The 16689-nt window shown below is 46.3% G+C and overlaps 1 protein-coding gene across 7 annotated transcripts in view; it reads left to right on the forward strand.

The window, feature by feature from the left end:
* The first annotated feature begins 231 nt into the window (after positions 1 to 231).
* Positions 232 to 16689, forward strand: part of UTP25 (UTP25 small subunit processor component) — a 78425-nt gene continuing 61967 nt past the window's right edge. For 2 of the 7 annotated variants that reach the window (XM_036343300.1, XM_036343302.1), the window contains exons 1-11: positions 232 to 442; positions 1230 to 1269; positions 2201 to 2468; positions 4567 to 4758; positions 5497 to 5585; positions 6211 to 6621; positions 9118 to 9337; positions 10958 to 11160; positions 12767 to 12949; positions 13083 to 13195; positions 13864 to 14109. In XM_036343300.1, the coding sequence (XP_036199193.1) occupies positions 336 to 442; positions 1230 to 1269; positions 2201 to 2468; positions 4567 to 4758; positions 5497 to 5585; positions 6211 to 6621; positions 9118 to 9337; positions 10958 to 11160; positions 12767 to 12949; positions 13083 to 13195; positions 13864 to 14109 (2072 nt within the window). In that variant the 5' untranslated portion in view covers positions 232 to 335. Of the gene's footprint in view, positions 443 to 755; positions 1044 to 1229; positions 1270 to 2200; positions 2469 to 4566; positions 4759 to 5496; positions 5586 to 6210; positions 6622 to 9117; positions 9338 to 10957; positions 11161 to 12766; positions 12950 to 13082; positions 13196 to 13863; positions 14110 to 16689 lie in introns of those variants that run through there. The other 5 variants (XM_036343298.1, XM_036343299.1, XM_036343304.1 and 2 more) reach the window with 5 other exon arrangements.

Genomic DNA, 16689 nt, shown 5'->3' on the forward strand with positions numbered 1-16689 from the left:
TCATGCAGGCTGACTCCCACAACCCAAACAAACAGAAGCACTGAGCAGGCCCCCCATGTATTCAGCCCTGGCAGCCCCAAGCCTACCAGCCCACTTTCTAGGACTAGAACACAAGGGCACGCGTGCCTGTGCTTCCAGCGCCCCTCGCTAGGGGGCAGAGTCGGGACTAGGAATTTCTAACGCCGGTCGTAAAAGCGCGCCGTAAAGCGGGTCTGCTTTATGGCAGCTTGCCTCCGCCGTAAAGCGCCGCGGGCGAGCCCACGCTGGTGAGCAGAAGGAACAGTTTGGCGGTGGCTGGCGCGGCTCTGGAAGGCGGACGAACTGGCTTTCTCGCGATGGGTAAACGCAGCAGCCGCAGCCAGAGCCAGCTGCTCAGCACCCTGACCAAGAAGCAGAAGAAGCACCTTCGGGATTTCGGCGAGGAGCATCCCTTCTATGACAGGTACGGAGGGGCCAGCGTCTTTCTCGGGGCGGGAGGCGGGGGTCGGGGGGAGCCGCTCCCCGGGCTGGGCCGCCGGCCTCCCGGGGATGGCGAGGAGCAGCTCCCGCCTCGCCCCACGCCTCCCCGGCGCCCGGGTGCTCGGAGTGCGCCCCACTATAGAGGTACTCGGGGCGCGCCCCACTATAGGGGTACTCGGGTGCGCCCCGCGGGGCCTGCGCTGGGCGGATGCTGGCGGCCTCCCCCCGGAGACGGGTCTCCCTCCTCTGTTGAGCCCGTAACTCCATGCCGGACCGCACTCCCGCGGCGGCGGCGGCTTTTGTATGGAGGGAGATTTCCTGCATTGATTTCTTTTTCGTTTCTTTAAACAATGGCTTGGGACCTTCGGACTGAAGTGTGGGTGGTCGTGGGCTCCTCTGCGTGCCAGGCTGCTCCCACCGCCGGGCCGCGTGGTCCGGGGCCTAGAGGGATGCTCTGGTGAAGGCAGGGGCCAGACGCGGTGAGCCCGAGGCCCCCTGTTTGCCACCTTGAGCCTCTTGGGGAGCAGAGCCCGTAGTTGTGCGACGCTAGTGTTTGCCACGTGACCTCGGGAGATTCTTGATTGGTCAGTTGTTACCTGTTTGCTGTCTTCTTACCGTCGCAGTCCCAGTGCACGTGTTGTTTTTACACGACTCTATAGTTATACTGTGTTTATGATGGTGTGTTCTGCCCTTGTCATTGATAATTGTGTCATCAGACGTTTTCCTAATTGCAACATACTTACAGTTAACCGTTACCTGTTTCTTCTCAGGGTTTCCAGCAAGGAAGCAAAACCGCAGATTTGTCAACTGGTAATGCTTTCTGCCTTCTTTATGATAGTTGGTTCTGGGTTGTTACTTTTAAAATTATCCTATCCTTCCTCCTGTATAATAAAAGGCTAATATGCAAATTGACTGGTCGCTATGATGCGCACTGACCACCAGGGGGCAGATGCTTAATGCAGGAGCTGCTTCCTGGTGGTCAGTGAGCTCCCACAGGGGGAGCGCCACTCAGCCAGAGAAGCCGGCTGGGGCTGGTGAGCGAAGCTATGGTGGTGTCCCCGAGGGGGTCGCGGACTGCAAGAGGGCGCAGGCTGGGCTGAGGGGATCCATTCCCCCCCCCCGTGCACGTATGTCATGCACTGGGCCTCTAGTACATAGTAATAAAGTTTGGCTACATTTCCATTCTTTTCGATTCTAGATGTAAGCTGTTATTTTAGTGATATTGCTTCATTTTGAATGCAGGTGTCATTAAAATGCCACTGTGATAACTTCAACAGCAACCAGAGTTGGATCAATCTATTAGAACCTGCTAGGGATGCTTACCAGCCTGCATTCTTTTTTTGTATTGTAATTTTCCTGTTGCTCCTTTAAATAAGTTAGATCTCCATAACCTATAGCTTTATGTTAGCTTTCTTCCCGTGTGGAACATTAGCAGTTCAAAGAAGATTAAGAGCTGGCAAGCATGTCAAACTCGCAGGCCTCTTTTATTTAGGTGTGGTGCCTTTATTTAAATGAGGCGTGTGGCTGAGAGTTTGACATGCTTGTTAGGGTCTTAGCTAGATTAACTATTTAAGTACATGTGGTGCTGGGCTTGCTTGAATCGACAGGATTGCGTATTTGCAGAAAAGCTCATTTTCATTTAGGAAAGTCTGAGCCTGTTATGCTGTTGACCTGATGATAGCCATAAGGTAGCAACAAGAACAATATAATTTTGTTTTTAAAACTCCCATTTCCTTTTTAGTCAGAGAGCTCAGATTCTTCAAACTCTGAAAGTGAAGCAGAGAGTGAACCAGAACAAGTTTCTGGGTACCACAAACTGCTCGCCACATTAAAGAATGTTTCTGAGGAAGAGGAAGAGGAAGAGGAAGAAGAAGAAGAAGAAGAAGAAGAAGAAGAAGAAGAAGAAGAAGAAGCAGCTCTAGTTGAGGCAGAAATGAACAGTGAAGATGGTGACAGCGATGTCAGTGTGGAGGAGGAGACAGCGGCAGCACCTGCTGGGATGCGGGAGAGTAAGTGTGTACCGTGTGGGTTCATCCTCTGTGCCAGGACCATAGACAAGTTGTCCCCTGGGCACAGTGCCAAGTACTGTGTGAGTTTGGTGAAAGCATGTGGATCCAAAGCAGAGATTCCTAAACTTGTTGGCCTTAGTAATAACTTTGAGAGTCTGATGAAAACATAGGACCTTCTTCTTCTTCTTTTTTAATATACATTTTACTGATTTTTTACAGAGAGGAGGGGAGAGGGATAGAGAGTTAGAAACATCGATGAGAGAGAAACATCGATCAGCTGCCTCCTGCACACCCCCCACTGGGGATGTGCCCACAACCAAGGTACATGCCCTTGACCGGAATCGAACCTGGGACCCTTCAGTCCGCAGGCCGACGCTCTATCCACTGAGCCAAACCGGTCAGGGCAACATAGGACCTTCTTGCGAGAAACATGCAGAGTTAGCATTTTTGCTAAGGATTTCCAGGGCTTCACCAAAGTTTCCCTTAATAGAGGAAAGAGAACATAATTTTGCTTTTGCGATTGTCTCAATTTATTAAAGAGATTTCCGTTCCTCAGAAAACCTAGGTTAATGGAAAAGAGACACAAATATACAAAATTTTTCAAGAAGCAGGTTTTCATGGACCAGCTGGATATAAGGTGGTGAAGAGCTGCTGAGCCAGGGTAATTAACAAGGGAAAGCTTCGGAGGAGGGCTGGGATTGCACGCTTAAAGGAACCCTTTCTCACTAAGAGTCCTGGGTTTCTTTCTTCTTTAACTTTAAAATCAACTTTATTGAGGTCTGATTTTTTTTTTTTTTAAATATATTTTATTGATTTTTTACAGAGAGGAAGGGAGAGAGATAGAGAGTTAGAAACATCGATGAGAGAGAAACATCGATCAGCTGCCTCCTGCACATCTCCTACTGGGGATATGCCCGCAACCCAGGTACATGCCCTTGACTGGAATCGAACCTGGGACCCTTCAGTCCGCAGGCCGACGCTCTATCCACTGAGCCAAACCGGTTTTGGCTATTGAGGTCTGATTTACATGCTATAAAGTGGACCCATTTTAAGTATATAGTTCAATGGATTTTGACAAATGTATACACCTGTGTTATTATCATCACAATGAAGCTAGGAACATTTCCAATAGCTCCAAAAAGTTCTGTCTCGTCCTTTTACAGTCAGTTTCCCACCCCAGGCATCAGGCAACCACTGACCTGCTTTCTTTCACTGGAGATTAGTTTTGCCGGTTCTAGAAGTTTATGTAAGTGGAAGCATGTAGCCTTTTGTGTCTGGCTCCTTTAGCTCCTCCTTTTGGGATTCATCCATAGTATTTTAATTCATTAGTTTTAATAGGATAAAAATTTATTGTCTCAGATTTAGAGGTGTTTGTTTTTTGTTTGTTTTTGATTTTCCATTTTTCTTTCCCGTTTTGGATTTTTCAAAATCAAGTTTTTTTTGTGTTTTTTTTTTCAATTATAAAAGTAACATATATTTACTGTAAAAATCCAAGAACATAGTAGCATATATAGTTACTGTAAAAATCCAAGAATGTAGTAGAGTTAACCTATATCCCACCACCTAGAGATAAACATGTTTAGCATTATAAAATTTGCCAGGCTACTTTTTATAGATATGCATAGAAGGACGAGTATGTACATGTATCTGTGTGTATGTGTAAATGATCTCATACATTTCTGTTATCTAACTTTTTCTTTAGTAATATCACATGGACTTTTTTCCATGTGTGTAACTGGACTCAAAATTAGCTTCTTAACTGGATAGTATTCCATTGTAATGATATGTGGTAACTTAATTACCCCATTGATAGACAATGATGGAATCATTTTTCCCAGTAATTTCTTGTAAAACCCAGTGCTGCGTTGACTGTCTTACATGTAGAGTTTAGTGTACTTTGTCTAGTTACCATCTTGGAATAAGTTCCTAGAAGTGGAACTGGGCCAACAATCGAGCTTAATCTTGAAATTTGTTTTCCGCCTGAATTTGCTTAAAAGTAAATGATGGCAATGAACATCAGTGTTGAAAAAAGCTAAGGAATTAGATTTTATTTGTCAACAGATGTATAATTGTATTTACAAAATGTTTCTCAAAATTGGAGGTAACGTCTTACCTGCTGACCCCAAGGAAAAAGATGGGGACGAGCCACCTGGCACATCACAACAAGAATCCCCGGAGGAGTTTACAGATACAAAACACGAGTCACTTTTCAGCCTGGAAACCAATTTTCTCGAAGAGGAAAGTGGAGGCAACTGTTCTCTGAAAGGATCACAAGATCAGAATTCATCAGGTGCTTAGTACAGAGGTTGTGGGTTCACACACACTGATCTCTTGTTGCTGGAATGAGTAGCAATAAAAACAGATACTTTAGCAGCCAGATTGTGCTTTTCAGTGGTTAGGCAGCCCTGGGAGTCGGGAGTGTGGTGGGGGAGCTGCTGGGGAAAGCAGACAGCGTAAGACTGGTAGGCAGGGAGGCCAGTTCCCAGGCCTCACATTTTCATAATTGAAGACGTCGACTTTCTTCCCAAGTAGGGAAGGAAGAGAAAGAGAAGTACTGTGCATTTTCCTCTCTACCCTTCCCTTGCTCTTCTCTCTCTCCTGTACCCTTCCACTCTCTCTAAAAACCAATGGGAAAATATCTTTGGGTGAAGATTAACAACAAAATAATAATAATAATAATAATAATAATAATAATAATAATAAAAATAAAATGGAAAGAAAGCAACAGAGGCAGAAGAATTTGAGGGCTGTGTAATTCATGGGGTATTGAAGGTACATCGTGTAATTCCCCAAATTTCAGAATGAGGAGTTTTTTTGAAGGTTTTTGAGCTGGGAAGCAGTGTGATTGGAAAAGTGCTTTAGAAAATGAAGCTGTCAGAAACGTTCAAGCTCTGGACCGGGAGCGAGTTTGGGGAAAGTAGATGGGAAAAGGGGGTTACCATGAAGAGCAGCGTGTCATTCACAGGGGAAGACCCAAACAGGCCTGCCCTTTCCTCCAAGTGTCTGACAGTCTGTATTTCCCAATTAGATCCATTTCTGCACCATGTAAACAAGGAACTGAAAGAAAAAGAAATTCAGGCCATTGCCACAAATCCCAAAACTACCCATGAGCTAAAAGTAAGTGTTGCTCAGTCACGGGGGAGGGAAGCTCTAAGCAAAGCAGTGGGCTTGGGTGTTAGCGGTCTCCCTGAATACGGGACATACACCAGTGGTGGGTGGCTTGATGGGGAGCAGGACACAGGGAGGCTGGAGGAGCCTCGCGGGGCACAGGTGTAGCTAGAAAGGGACTGAGAAGCTGGAGTGTGGGAGCCAGTCTACCTGTCTTACTCACATGTCCTCCGTTTTACTCCTGCTCAGTTGTGTGTGTGTGTGTGTTTAGTTCTGTACTGTTCTGTTGCATGAGTCGGTTCCCCTACCCTCCACCACAGTCAGGATGCAGCACATTTCCAGCACCATACAGATCCCTCCTGTTTCCCCTGACCCCATTCCCAATCCTTGGTGACCACTAATCTTCTCCATTGCTATAATTTCTGTAACACTGTTTGAAAACATTTGTCTGAATCATATAACCTCTCTGACCCTCAGCATTTCCTACATTGTAAGAAGAGCATTCAGGGTTGTGGTGAGGATTGAATGAGATTACTGTAGATCATGAAAGATCTTGGTAAATTATAAAGTACTATGTGAATATGAGGTATTATAATTCATTTCTAACATAGCTCTTGCTCTGTCTCTCTCCTAGTGGCCCACTCTGGGTCAGCTTGTCTTTTCATCCAAGTTTCAGAAGTTGGAAACATTTAAACCCCCAAAGGACCTTGACCTAAAGGCACTTTATCTCCAGAAGCCTCTGGAATCCACCTGGACCAAGACCAACAGCCAGTTTCTCTCCGGTCCCCAGAAATCAAGTAGCCCCTTCACACCGCTCCAGAAAGAGCTGTTCTTGATTATGAATTCTTACCAGGACTTGTTCTACCCAGAAAGGACCGCCCTGAAGAACGGGGAGGAGATCCGCCACGTGTACTGCCTGCACGCCGTAAACCATGTCCTCAAAGCCAACGCCCAGGTGCTTGGCAACAACAGCAGGCGCCGGAGCCGGAAACTTGGGGTGGGCGACGATGACGACTTCAGGGACCAAGGGCTGACAAGGCCCAAGGTGAGTGGCAGCAGGAGAGCCTTGCCCTCAAGAAGGAGGCTGCAGGGCACTGCCATAGAGGGGCACTTACTAGGCACTCAGGCATTTTAGTGACTAGAATAGTGAATGAGGCCAGCAGGGAGCACATCGGATGACCAGGTAGTGTCAGAGCAGTGCTCTGGGACTGCTTCTAACTGGCTCTCACTGGGAACTTGTGAGGAGGCGGTCGCTCCATGATAATTCTCCTTTAAGGTAAATCCTGAGCATCCGTAAGTAACTCTGTTATACACCTCTCCTTTGTGGTTGTGGAGCTGGATGGGACCTTACTGAGCCTCTTATTTAATCCCCATGTGTGACACTGGACTGAGACCAGATTCGTAGGGGCCTTGCTAAAGAGCCAGGAGGGGAGCAGCAGAGGTGGGGCGAGAACCAGAGATCCTCTTCACTAAGCCACAGAAATACAGAAACCTTGGAAAAGGAAAATCCCTATTTTCCATTGTATAGTTATTGCTGCTTAAAGTGATTACATTTATTTGGGCTCATAAAGCCAAGCTACAGTGGATTTAGGGCTGTGACAGAAAACACCTTTAATTCTGTTAACTGTCCATGCTGTTATGGAGCTAGATCTTGTGTCAGCCTTCCCTCCCCTTAGCCCATGCTGCTCCCTATTAAAAAAGCCTCATCTTTTTAGATTGTTCCCATTGAGCTTAATGCCACTGGTGTGGCTCATGGAGTTTCTTTTTTCTTTCTTTTTTTAAAAAATATATTTTACTGATTTTTTTACAGAGAGGAAGGGAGGTAGAAACATTGATGAGAGAGAAACATCGATTAGCTGCCTCCTGCACACCCCCTACTGGTGATGTGTCCGCAACCAAGGTACATGCCCTTGACCGGAATCGAACCCGGGACCCTTCAGTCTGCAGGCCGACGCTCTATCCACGGAGCCAAACCGGTTAGGGCTCTTTTTTCTTTTAATATATTTTTATTTTATTATTATGTTTTATAATCCTCACCCAAGGATATTTTTTTAAAAAATTATTTTTTTATTTCAGAGAGGAAGGGAGAGGGAGAGAGAGTTAGAAACATCAATGCACACCCCCTACTGGGGATCGAGCCCACAACCCCTGCATATGCCCTTGACCGGAATGGAACCCGGGACCCTTCAGTCTGCAGGCTGACGTTATGTCCACTAAGCCAAACCAGCTAGGGCTCTTAGAGTTTCTTAGTCCAACCTCCTTGTTTGATCACTGGGAAATCGAAGCCTAGACACTTAGTGTCTCAGCCGGGACAATGCTCACCCCTCTTCACCCTCGATCCATTGTCCCTGCATTGACTCTGTGTCCCTCTCTGGCCATAATGGTTGCCTTCCAGAGAAACTACCTCATGGTCCTGAACATCAGGGTTATGAGATTATGTCTTTCCATTTAGAATTGCAAAAAAGAATAAGAGACAGATTACCCAGGAAGCACATTGAGCATATGGTTAATTACATGATCTAATTGGGGTTATTTCCACTGATTGGATTGTTTACAAAAGGGTGGTTAGAAATTATTTACTTTTTAAGCATCTTTTGTTTTTTCCCTCAATAGTTGTACCTTTAACCTGTTTAGGAAATGTTTGGAAAACTAAGCCTATATTCCCATTAAAATAGGATCTTATTTCACAAATGCTTTATCATAATTTCTGAAAAATGTACTACAGAACGTCTAGAAAAGTAGTGATGCATTTGTCCCTTTCCTTACCAGCTTTATGTGCTCTCCACTTACTGCATCTGATTCTTTTTTTATTCAGCATATATTTGTTCCTTGGGTCTTAATGTGTAAAAATACTTTTACTAAGTTTCGTGGGAGACAGAAGTGAGTCACATTCCTTGCCCTCAAAGAGCTTGTGTGTTTATGTCCTTGGGTTTTTGCTAGTGGCCTCCTCTGTTAAAGGCATGGACTTAGCCCAGCGGTTCTCAACCTGTGGGTCACGACCCCTTTGGGGGTCGAACGACCCTTTCACAGGGGTCGCCTAAGACCATTGGAAAACACATATATCATTACATATTGTTTTTGTGATTAATCACTATGCTTTAATTATGTCCAATTTGTAACAATGAAAATACATCCTGCATATCAGATATTTACATTACGATTCATAACAGTAGCAAAATTACAGTTATGAAGTAGCAATGAAAGTAATTTTATGGTTGGGGGTCACCACAACATGAGGAACTGTATTAAAGGGTCGCGGCATTAGGAAAGTTGAGAACCACTGCTTTAACCTAAAAGGTATTTCCCAGGTTTGCTTGAGAATTGCCTCCCACGGAGCCATGAGATTAAAGTCCACAGGACGTGGTGCTGTGGGTATGAAGGGTGCTCAGCTTCTGGTACTGGGCCAGGTTCTGTGCAAAGGGGCTGGGCCCCTGCTGTACGGAGGGCGTGACAGCAGCACGTTCTCACAGGCTCACTGTGAGCTCACCGTGAGCTGCCCTTCTTCCCCTTCCCCACCATGGCTGCCATTGTCCCTCCGCAGGTGCTGATCGTGGTGCCGTTCCGCGAAGCTGCTCTGCGGGTGGTCCAGCTCTTCATCAGCCTCCTGGAGGGCGACAGCAAGAAGAAAATAATTGTGAGCAACAAGAAGAGGTTTAACGGAGAGTATGGCTCGGATCCCGAGGAGAGACCACCCAACCTGAAGAGGCCTGAGGATTACGAAGCCGTATTTGTCGGCAACATCGATGACCACTTCAGGATCGGTAATTCCTCCTCGTCAAAACTGAGACCCTGAGGGGCCTGAGGTGCGGGGGTCTCGTAGCTGGAGGCTGAAGCCTGGAATTAGGCATCTTTCAGGGGTCACTGGCTCAGCCTCCTGACGGAACCAGAGTGCATTAGAGACGTGTTGTTGGCCAGGGCAGAGAGACTTGCTGAGGCTGATGGGTAGACAGACACTTGACTGATGGGGTGCAGTTCTCTGAAAGCACATGCACATTATAATAAAATGTCTCAGCACACGCATAGCTGCTGCAGGAGTTCTTGGGGAGCTGGAGGTGATGGGCTGAGGGGGTCAGTCTGGGGAGGCTGAATAAACAGCATCTGCACAGTGGTGGACCTTCCTCCTGCCTCCCCCTCTCCCTCCGGGCCCCCCCCCCACCCACCCAACTATCACCACACAAGACTTCCTGACTCCCACTCAACCATTCACACTTTTTCTTGTCTCTCATTGAGCTGCCAAGTGCTTGGTTGGTTGTATATTTGATAGGAGGTCTTGGAAAATATTCATTAGTCAAATATGCTCATTCATCAAACACTTATTAAGCATCTACTGTGCTCCAGGCACTGATAAGAAGCTGGGGATATAGGAATAAAAGTTATGATGCCTGCTGGTAAGGAAGTCCAGCCTCATGGGGGAACAGGCAGTACAGAATGATAACTGTTATGATCCGAGTTCACAGTGGGAGTTCTGGGAGCATTTAAAACAGTCTCCTTACCCGCGTGGGCACAGAGTGGTTAGGGAAGGCCTCCTGGTGGAGGTGCCATCTGTACTAAGCTGAAACCTGAGTGGGATTTAGCCAGTTACAAATGGGCATGGTCAGAGTGGAGGAAAAGATTTGGGACAGGAAACTGCCTGTGCAGAGACCTCAGGGGGAATAAGCCGGGCACAACCTAAAATGCACCCACGCTTCAGCTGGGGTGCCAGGTGCAAGGGGACAAGAGCTGATGTGCAGTTTTAAACCCGCGCAGGTGTCCAGCAGCGCTGACAGAGCTGATGAGCTTGCAGCTCAGAAAAGTGACGTGGGCTAGAAATATAAAGTGGTGTAGAGGTGATGTTAAAACCCTGGTTAGTGAATAAGTTTACCCAGAGCTCTATGTAGAGTGCAAGTCGCACCTGAGGGTGAATCAGGGATTTGTGGAAGAGTTCTTTGGATCTGGAAAGATCGATAATGATAGAAATGGAAGTCAGCATTCAAAACCACCAGTTAGGAAAGGACATTTCAAGGAGGGTGTGTGCAAAGTGCTGCTTATGCACTCATGACAAGAAAGGCTGAAGTGCCATTGAATTGTGAGTGAGCGCTATTTGCGACCTTAGCAAGAGCCATTTCAGTGACTCCTGAGCATCAGAGGCCGGGTTGCGGTGCATTGAGATGTCAAAGTAGAGGCAGTTTTCTGGAGCAGTTTGACAGGAAAGGAAGAGAGTGGGAGCCAGAAGGGACCACAGGTGCAAGGGAGGGAGGATGGTTTTAGTAAGTCAGTTCGAGCATGGTTCTATGCTAAGGGGAAAGGTTGGCAAGGTACAAGGTTGGGGTGCCTGGAGAGGGTGGGAGCTAATGGCGGGGTAGTGATGAATGAACTGATGTGTACTTGTCTGTTTTGTGTAGGAGTGGCAATACTTCAGAGAAGCATCCGGCTCTATGCCCCCTTTTACTCCTCGGACATCCTCATTGCCTCCCCTCTGGGCTTGAGGACCATCATTGGCGCAGAAGGGGAGAAGAAGAGGGATTTTGACTTTTTGTCTTCTATTGAGCTTCTCATCATTGATCAAGCTGACATTTACCTGATGCAGAACTGGGAGCATGTCCTGGTAATGCTGGTCATTCACATTAGAGGGCAGGGAGCTCTGGTTTGTCCTATGGGGTTATTTCTGTTGTCTAGATCTAAACGCAGGGATAGTTTGGAAGCAGGGACATAGTCCACATTTTCTAATTACCCACAGAGTGGTCAATAAACTGTCCAAAGAGACAGAAATTCTTGTCAATACTTTCAAATCTCCAGAAAAGATTTCCCCTGAAAGGTCATTTCTGCTAACAGACCTGTAGTGTGGCCTATTCATCCCCACTAGAAATGTCTTCATTTGACATAATGCCTCTCACGGTTTATGCTTTCTTTTGGTTTGGTCTTCAGTGGAGATGGGAGAGCATTGTTCACGATTTCTTTTTCTTTTTCTTTTCAAATATATATTTTTATTGATTTCAGAGAGGAAGGGAGAGGGGGAGAGAGTTAGAAATATCAATGATGAGAGAGAATCATTGATTGGCTGCCTCCTGCACATCCCACACTGGGGATCGAAGCCACAACCCGAGCATGTGGCCTTGACTGGAATCGAGCCTGGGACCCTTCAGTCCACAGGCTCTATCCACTGAGCCAAACCAGCTAGGGCTGTTCACAATTTCTTAATGTGAGATCTTGTTTTGCAGATAAATGTGGATGTCTTTATCCCTCTGCTGTAATTTGTGCTGTAATTTTTATTTCTCCCTCTCTACATATTCTGCAGTGTTGTCAGTTTTAGGATTAAAAACCTATGCTTTGGAACAATCCTTATCACGGAGCTATAGGTATTTTGGTGTGTTTTTTTTAGTTTTTTTTTTTTTTTTAAATATATTTTATTGATTTTTTACAGAGAGGAAGGGAGAGGGATAGAAAGAAACATCAATGAGAGAGAAACATTGATCAGCTGCCTTCTGCACGCCCCCCCACTGGGGATATACCCGCAACCAAGGTACATGCCCTTGACCGGAATCGAACCCGGGACCCTTGAGTCCGCAGGTCAACGCTCTATCCACTGAGCCAAACCGGTTCTGGCTTTAGTTGTTTTTTTTTAAGGCATATGAGAACTTACCTTTCCCACAAGCCCATGGCTTGTAAGTAGTTTGGGACAAATAAAAGGGAGTACTTATTTATAAAGGAGAGCATAACTTACAGTACTCATTACCCTTCAACAATGTTACAAGGTAAAAATTTAAATACAAAAGACATGTTAATGGTTCATTGTCTTTAATTTGAGGAAGAGGCATGTGTGGTGGCTCTGGGAATGTAATGTTTAGAGAACATGTCATTGAAGAACAGCGGCTCTGTTTTCCATGTCATTTTCCTTCTTGTCCAAGTGTGGGACTGAGGAATCCATAGAGTAACCAGGGGGCATTTCCTTTTAAAGGAATGTTCTGTAGGTACCATTTGATCCTCTTCAAAAGGTCCACGAGGTGGCCAGTTTCAGCTTCTTGTTGGGGTTGTTCACTTCACTGTGGGCAAGTCACTCACTCCTCTGAGCCTCAGTTTTCTTGTAATTTGGGAGATGATAGTACGTACTTTATCCATGGAGTTAAATAAGATGACAGACTTGTAAAATGCATAGCAGTGCCCAGTTGGTAATGCTCAGTAAATATTAAGGGTAGTGTTAATTCTGTTGAAAGCATTTGATGAACCACATGAACCTGCTGCCCTTGGACTCACATGGGGTGGACTTCTCTCGAGTGCGGATGTGGAGCCTCAATAATTGGTCCAAGTACTACCGCCAGACACTGCTGTTCGGGGCCCTGCAGGATGCCCAGATCAACTCTGTGTTCAACAAGTACTGCGTCAATGTGCAAGGCCAGGTGCGTTCTCCCCCTCTGGGTCTCCTGAAGCATTGTGTGTTATTTGGGTCATTTGGGTCCTGAGGAGGAAGGAGAGGAGAGAGGAGACGATGGGGACAGCTCGCCGCCTAATGCTCTCATTGACTCCTGGCAGGTGGCCGTGAGGAACGTCCCGCTGACAGGCTCCATCAGTCATGTGCTGGTGCAGCTCCCCCACGTCTTCCAGAGGATGGAAGCTGAAAACCTAGCTTCAGTGATTGACGCCAGGTACCGGTCCCTCCCAGTGGCATGCCAATTTACAACTGGGTTCCATGCTGGTTTTATAGATTACCATTTACCAAATGAGAGGAGAGAATCGAACCCAGCCATGCCATTGTCAGAGCAAGAAACTGAAGCCCAAAGAGAAATGGTGCCTTGACCTAGTTCCCATAGATAGTGGAGGGTTAATAAGGTAAAGCAGGGTCCTTCCCCCTAGACTGGCATTTTTAAGTTATATTACACTGCTTGGTGCTGCAAAGTATCCCAAGTCAACAACTTAACTGTGAGCCCTTCAGGGCAAGAACTATTTTTCTGATTCTCTCTGTATTGTCCCTTCTCCTCATTGTGTTTAGTCAGGGGCACCATGGTAAGCAGAATGGTGTTTAGCATGTGGGAGGTGTTCAGCAAGTATTTGTTGACTGACTGACTGATGACAGAATGAATGAGTGAATGCATGAATATGTGATATGGTTGGATACTCCTAGAATAATTTTCTGGGATAACCAGCACTGCATTATATGATAAATAGTATTAGGGCAATCGCTTTGCGATGAGGTGAGCCATATTGGCCTCTTGGGGGAGGCAGAGAGAGGTTGTGCCTTGCCCAGGTCACTCCGTAGTGATGCTGCGGGCTCACCTCTAGGCCACTGACTTTGCCCTTTGCCTTTCCCAATCAGGTTTAACTTTTTCGTGAACAAGATTTTGCCTCAGTATCGTGATGCAGTCATGTCTCACACGCTCATCTATGTCCCCTCCTACTTTGACTTTGTGCGTCTCCGAAATTACTTCAAGAAGGAGGACCTGAACTTCACGCATATCTGCGAGTACACCCAGAAGTCCGCTATCTCCAGGGCCAGACACTTCTTCCTTCACGGGGAGAAGCAGTTTCTGCTCCTCACAGAGCGCTTCCACTTCTACAAAAGGTACAGCCGTGCGAGGCTCCAGGTGTTGTTTCGGGGTGTGTGGGGGGAATGCAGAGCAAATCATGGCCTGCTGTGAGCACACAGCATGGCGACACACGCCGGGCTTTTTGGCGTTACAGACCCGCCCTCAGTCTGCCTCCTGCAGGGAAGCTAGAGTTTGGGGGCTGGACAGACTCTTTTTGGTTGCTTGGTTTCCTCCCAAAATGGGCATTGTTGAAAAAGGAGATAAATGAGTGACAGCAACATAACTGTGTATAGATCTGGAGTGGTCCATACTCAGGGTACTTTCTTAGCTGTGCCTGTACACCTTAGAAAGACAGAGTTGAACACCTCTTACTGGGACAACACAGTGAATACAGGAAGGGGTGGGGCTGTCAGAGAAGCTGTGTTGTGTGTTGAGATAGAGGCTGAGCACAGTGTCGATGTTCAGAAAGGTTTGTGTCCTGAGGAGGTAGGCATGCACTTATTTCCTTACCAAGGAGAACCAGGGTCAGGGGCCCCTTGGTTTTGCAGAGGCAAAAGGTGAGGGGCTTAGAGTTGATTATTTAAGGGTTTCAGCCTCTGTTTAGCTTCCCCACCGTGCGACTTTGATAAAATAAGCCAGATTGGCCTTTTTAAAAACAATTCTATTTGTGTTGAGAGTCGGTGATTTGAGCCTTCTGTTACCATTTGGGACAGTTGCAGCCCTTTGTTCTCTCAGTTGTTTTGCTAATTCTCTCTGCTGCCAATGAAAAAGCCCTATTTGAACCCTCACCTAAAAGAGAAGGAAATTGCGTCCTGATACCTTTTCCTTCGTGATTCACAATAATGTCCAATGAATTTAGGTGCTGTCTGTACTGTTTTATTAACTTGCAGTCATATATACCAACAAGGGGCATGTTTTCTCAGAGAAATCTCCCAGGCTTTGAAGCATATCGGATGATGTATCTTGGCATTGCATCGCCTATATGCTGATACTAGGATGGTGCTCCCCAGACACGCTCTTGTTACCAAGATGGGAGGGAGGAGCCCCACAGCTCTCCGGCAGAGCAGGCTGCCCTGACGTGACCTCTTTGGGTAGTCTGCTGACAAGGTGATCTGAGTGGAGAGTGGAGAAATGGCTACATTTGTGTTTTGTGGGCTTCATCCAACAGGCAAGGCTATTGGCCAAAGAGTGTTGATGAATGCCTCTTGTTGACATTTGCTTTGTTCCAGCAGGTTCTTTTCATTCATGTTGGAGAGTGATATTTGGGGGGAGCTTGTACTCAGCAGGTCTTAAGAGCCCTTAGTTTTCTATTAGCTTGACAGATGAAAGCCAGCCCTTGCGGTGCAGTGGCAGGCTGGAAAGCTTCCCAGTGTGAGTGTCTTAGCAAGTGTGAATTAAGCTGGATGAAGTCTGCCCTCATAAAGCAGCTATTCAGGGAGAGGGCATGGCGTCCTACTTAAGAGAAAGGAGCTCTTCCCCCTAAGTAGACAAGACAGCCGCCTGTTCATTTATTTACCAAACAAACCGTGTTTGCCTGCAAACTCATTATGAAGACAAACCTAGCGTGACCTAGCATGTGCCATTTGCTTTATACCCTGGAAGGTTAATAGGTGTACCTGTATTGAAGGTGCATGAAAAAATGTGCTTCAGAGTTCTGTAGCTGCTAATTATCTCAGGGTTCCCAACTAGAGAATTTTTTGCTTGAGAGATCACCAAGGTGATGATGGGTGTTTTGATCAGCAATTCCTTTGTGATTTGATTTTTTATTTGACCTTGGGAAAAGTACATGTGTTTTGAACTGTACTATCCAACTCTGGAATTCTGTATTTATGTTCTCTGTGAAAGTAGGCAGTGTTAGAAATATTACAGTTTATTTGTGAGCCAGTAAAAAATTTCAGTCTGAAGGTGTATTTTCTTTGGGGGAGATGAAAGCAGTAGAATCTTAGAATTGGATGGGCACTTGGTCAGGATGGCCCTCCAGGGAGAGGGAGGTTCCAAGCTCTTTTCTGAACTGTACCTGTGGGTTCCACAACAGGGAGGATTGCCAGCCGGGGACTAGTCAGAAACTCTGGAGGTGGGATTCCTGGAGTTGGGAAGGGCTTCTGGGGTATTTCTGAGTACCCCCTGCTCCTACAGGAGAATCCCAGTTCTAGAAGTGGTAGGTCTGTTCTCTATAGAACATACAGAGGAGCCAGCCGATGGCCTGATCGGTGGTCAAGTCTTTTTGATGACCTCCCCCAGCAAGCATGTAGCTTCTAAAACAACATTCTTTCATCTAACCTCAACACCATTATCATACCAGTTGGCATTACTACAGTAATATCATTTAATATGTAGTGTCTATTCAGATGTTGCTGGTTGTCCCCAAAATGACCAGTGCGGCTGTTTCCCCCTTAGCCCAGATTCAGTTAAGCCTCAGACATTGCATTTGGTTAACATCTTTCTTTTATGTGTCTTAGTTAACAAGCAGGGACAGTTTTGCTTCCCAGAAGACATTTGGCAATATCTGGAGACATTTTTGGTTGTCACAACTGAAGGGTTATTCTGATGGCCTCATGGTTCTAGTGGGTGGAGGTCTGGATGCTGCTAAATGTTCTAAGTGCACAGGACAGTGA

The sequence above is a fragment of the Myotis myotis genome, unplaced genomic scaffold (genome assembly GCF_014108235.1).
Source record: "Myotis myotis isolate mMyoMyo1 unplaced genomic scaffold, mMyoMyo1.p scaffold_m19_p_18, whole genome shotgun sequence".
NCBI classification, from domain to species: Eukaryota; Metazoa; Chordata; class Mammalia; order Chiroptera; family Vespertilionidae; genus Myotis; species Myotis myotis.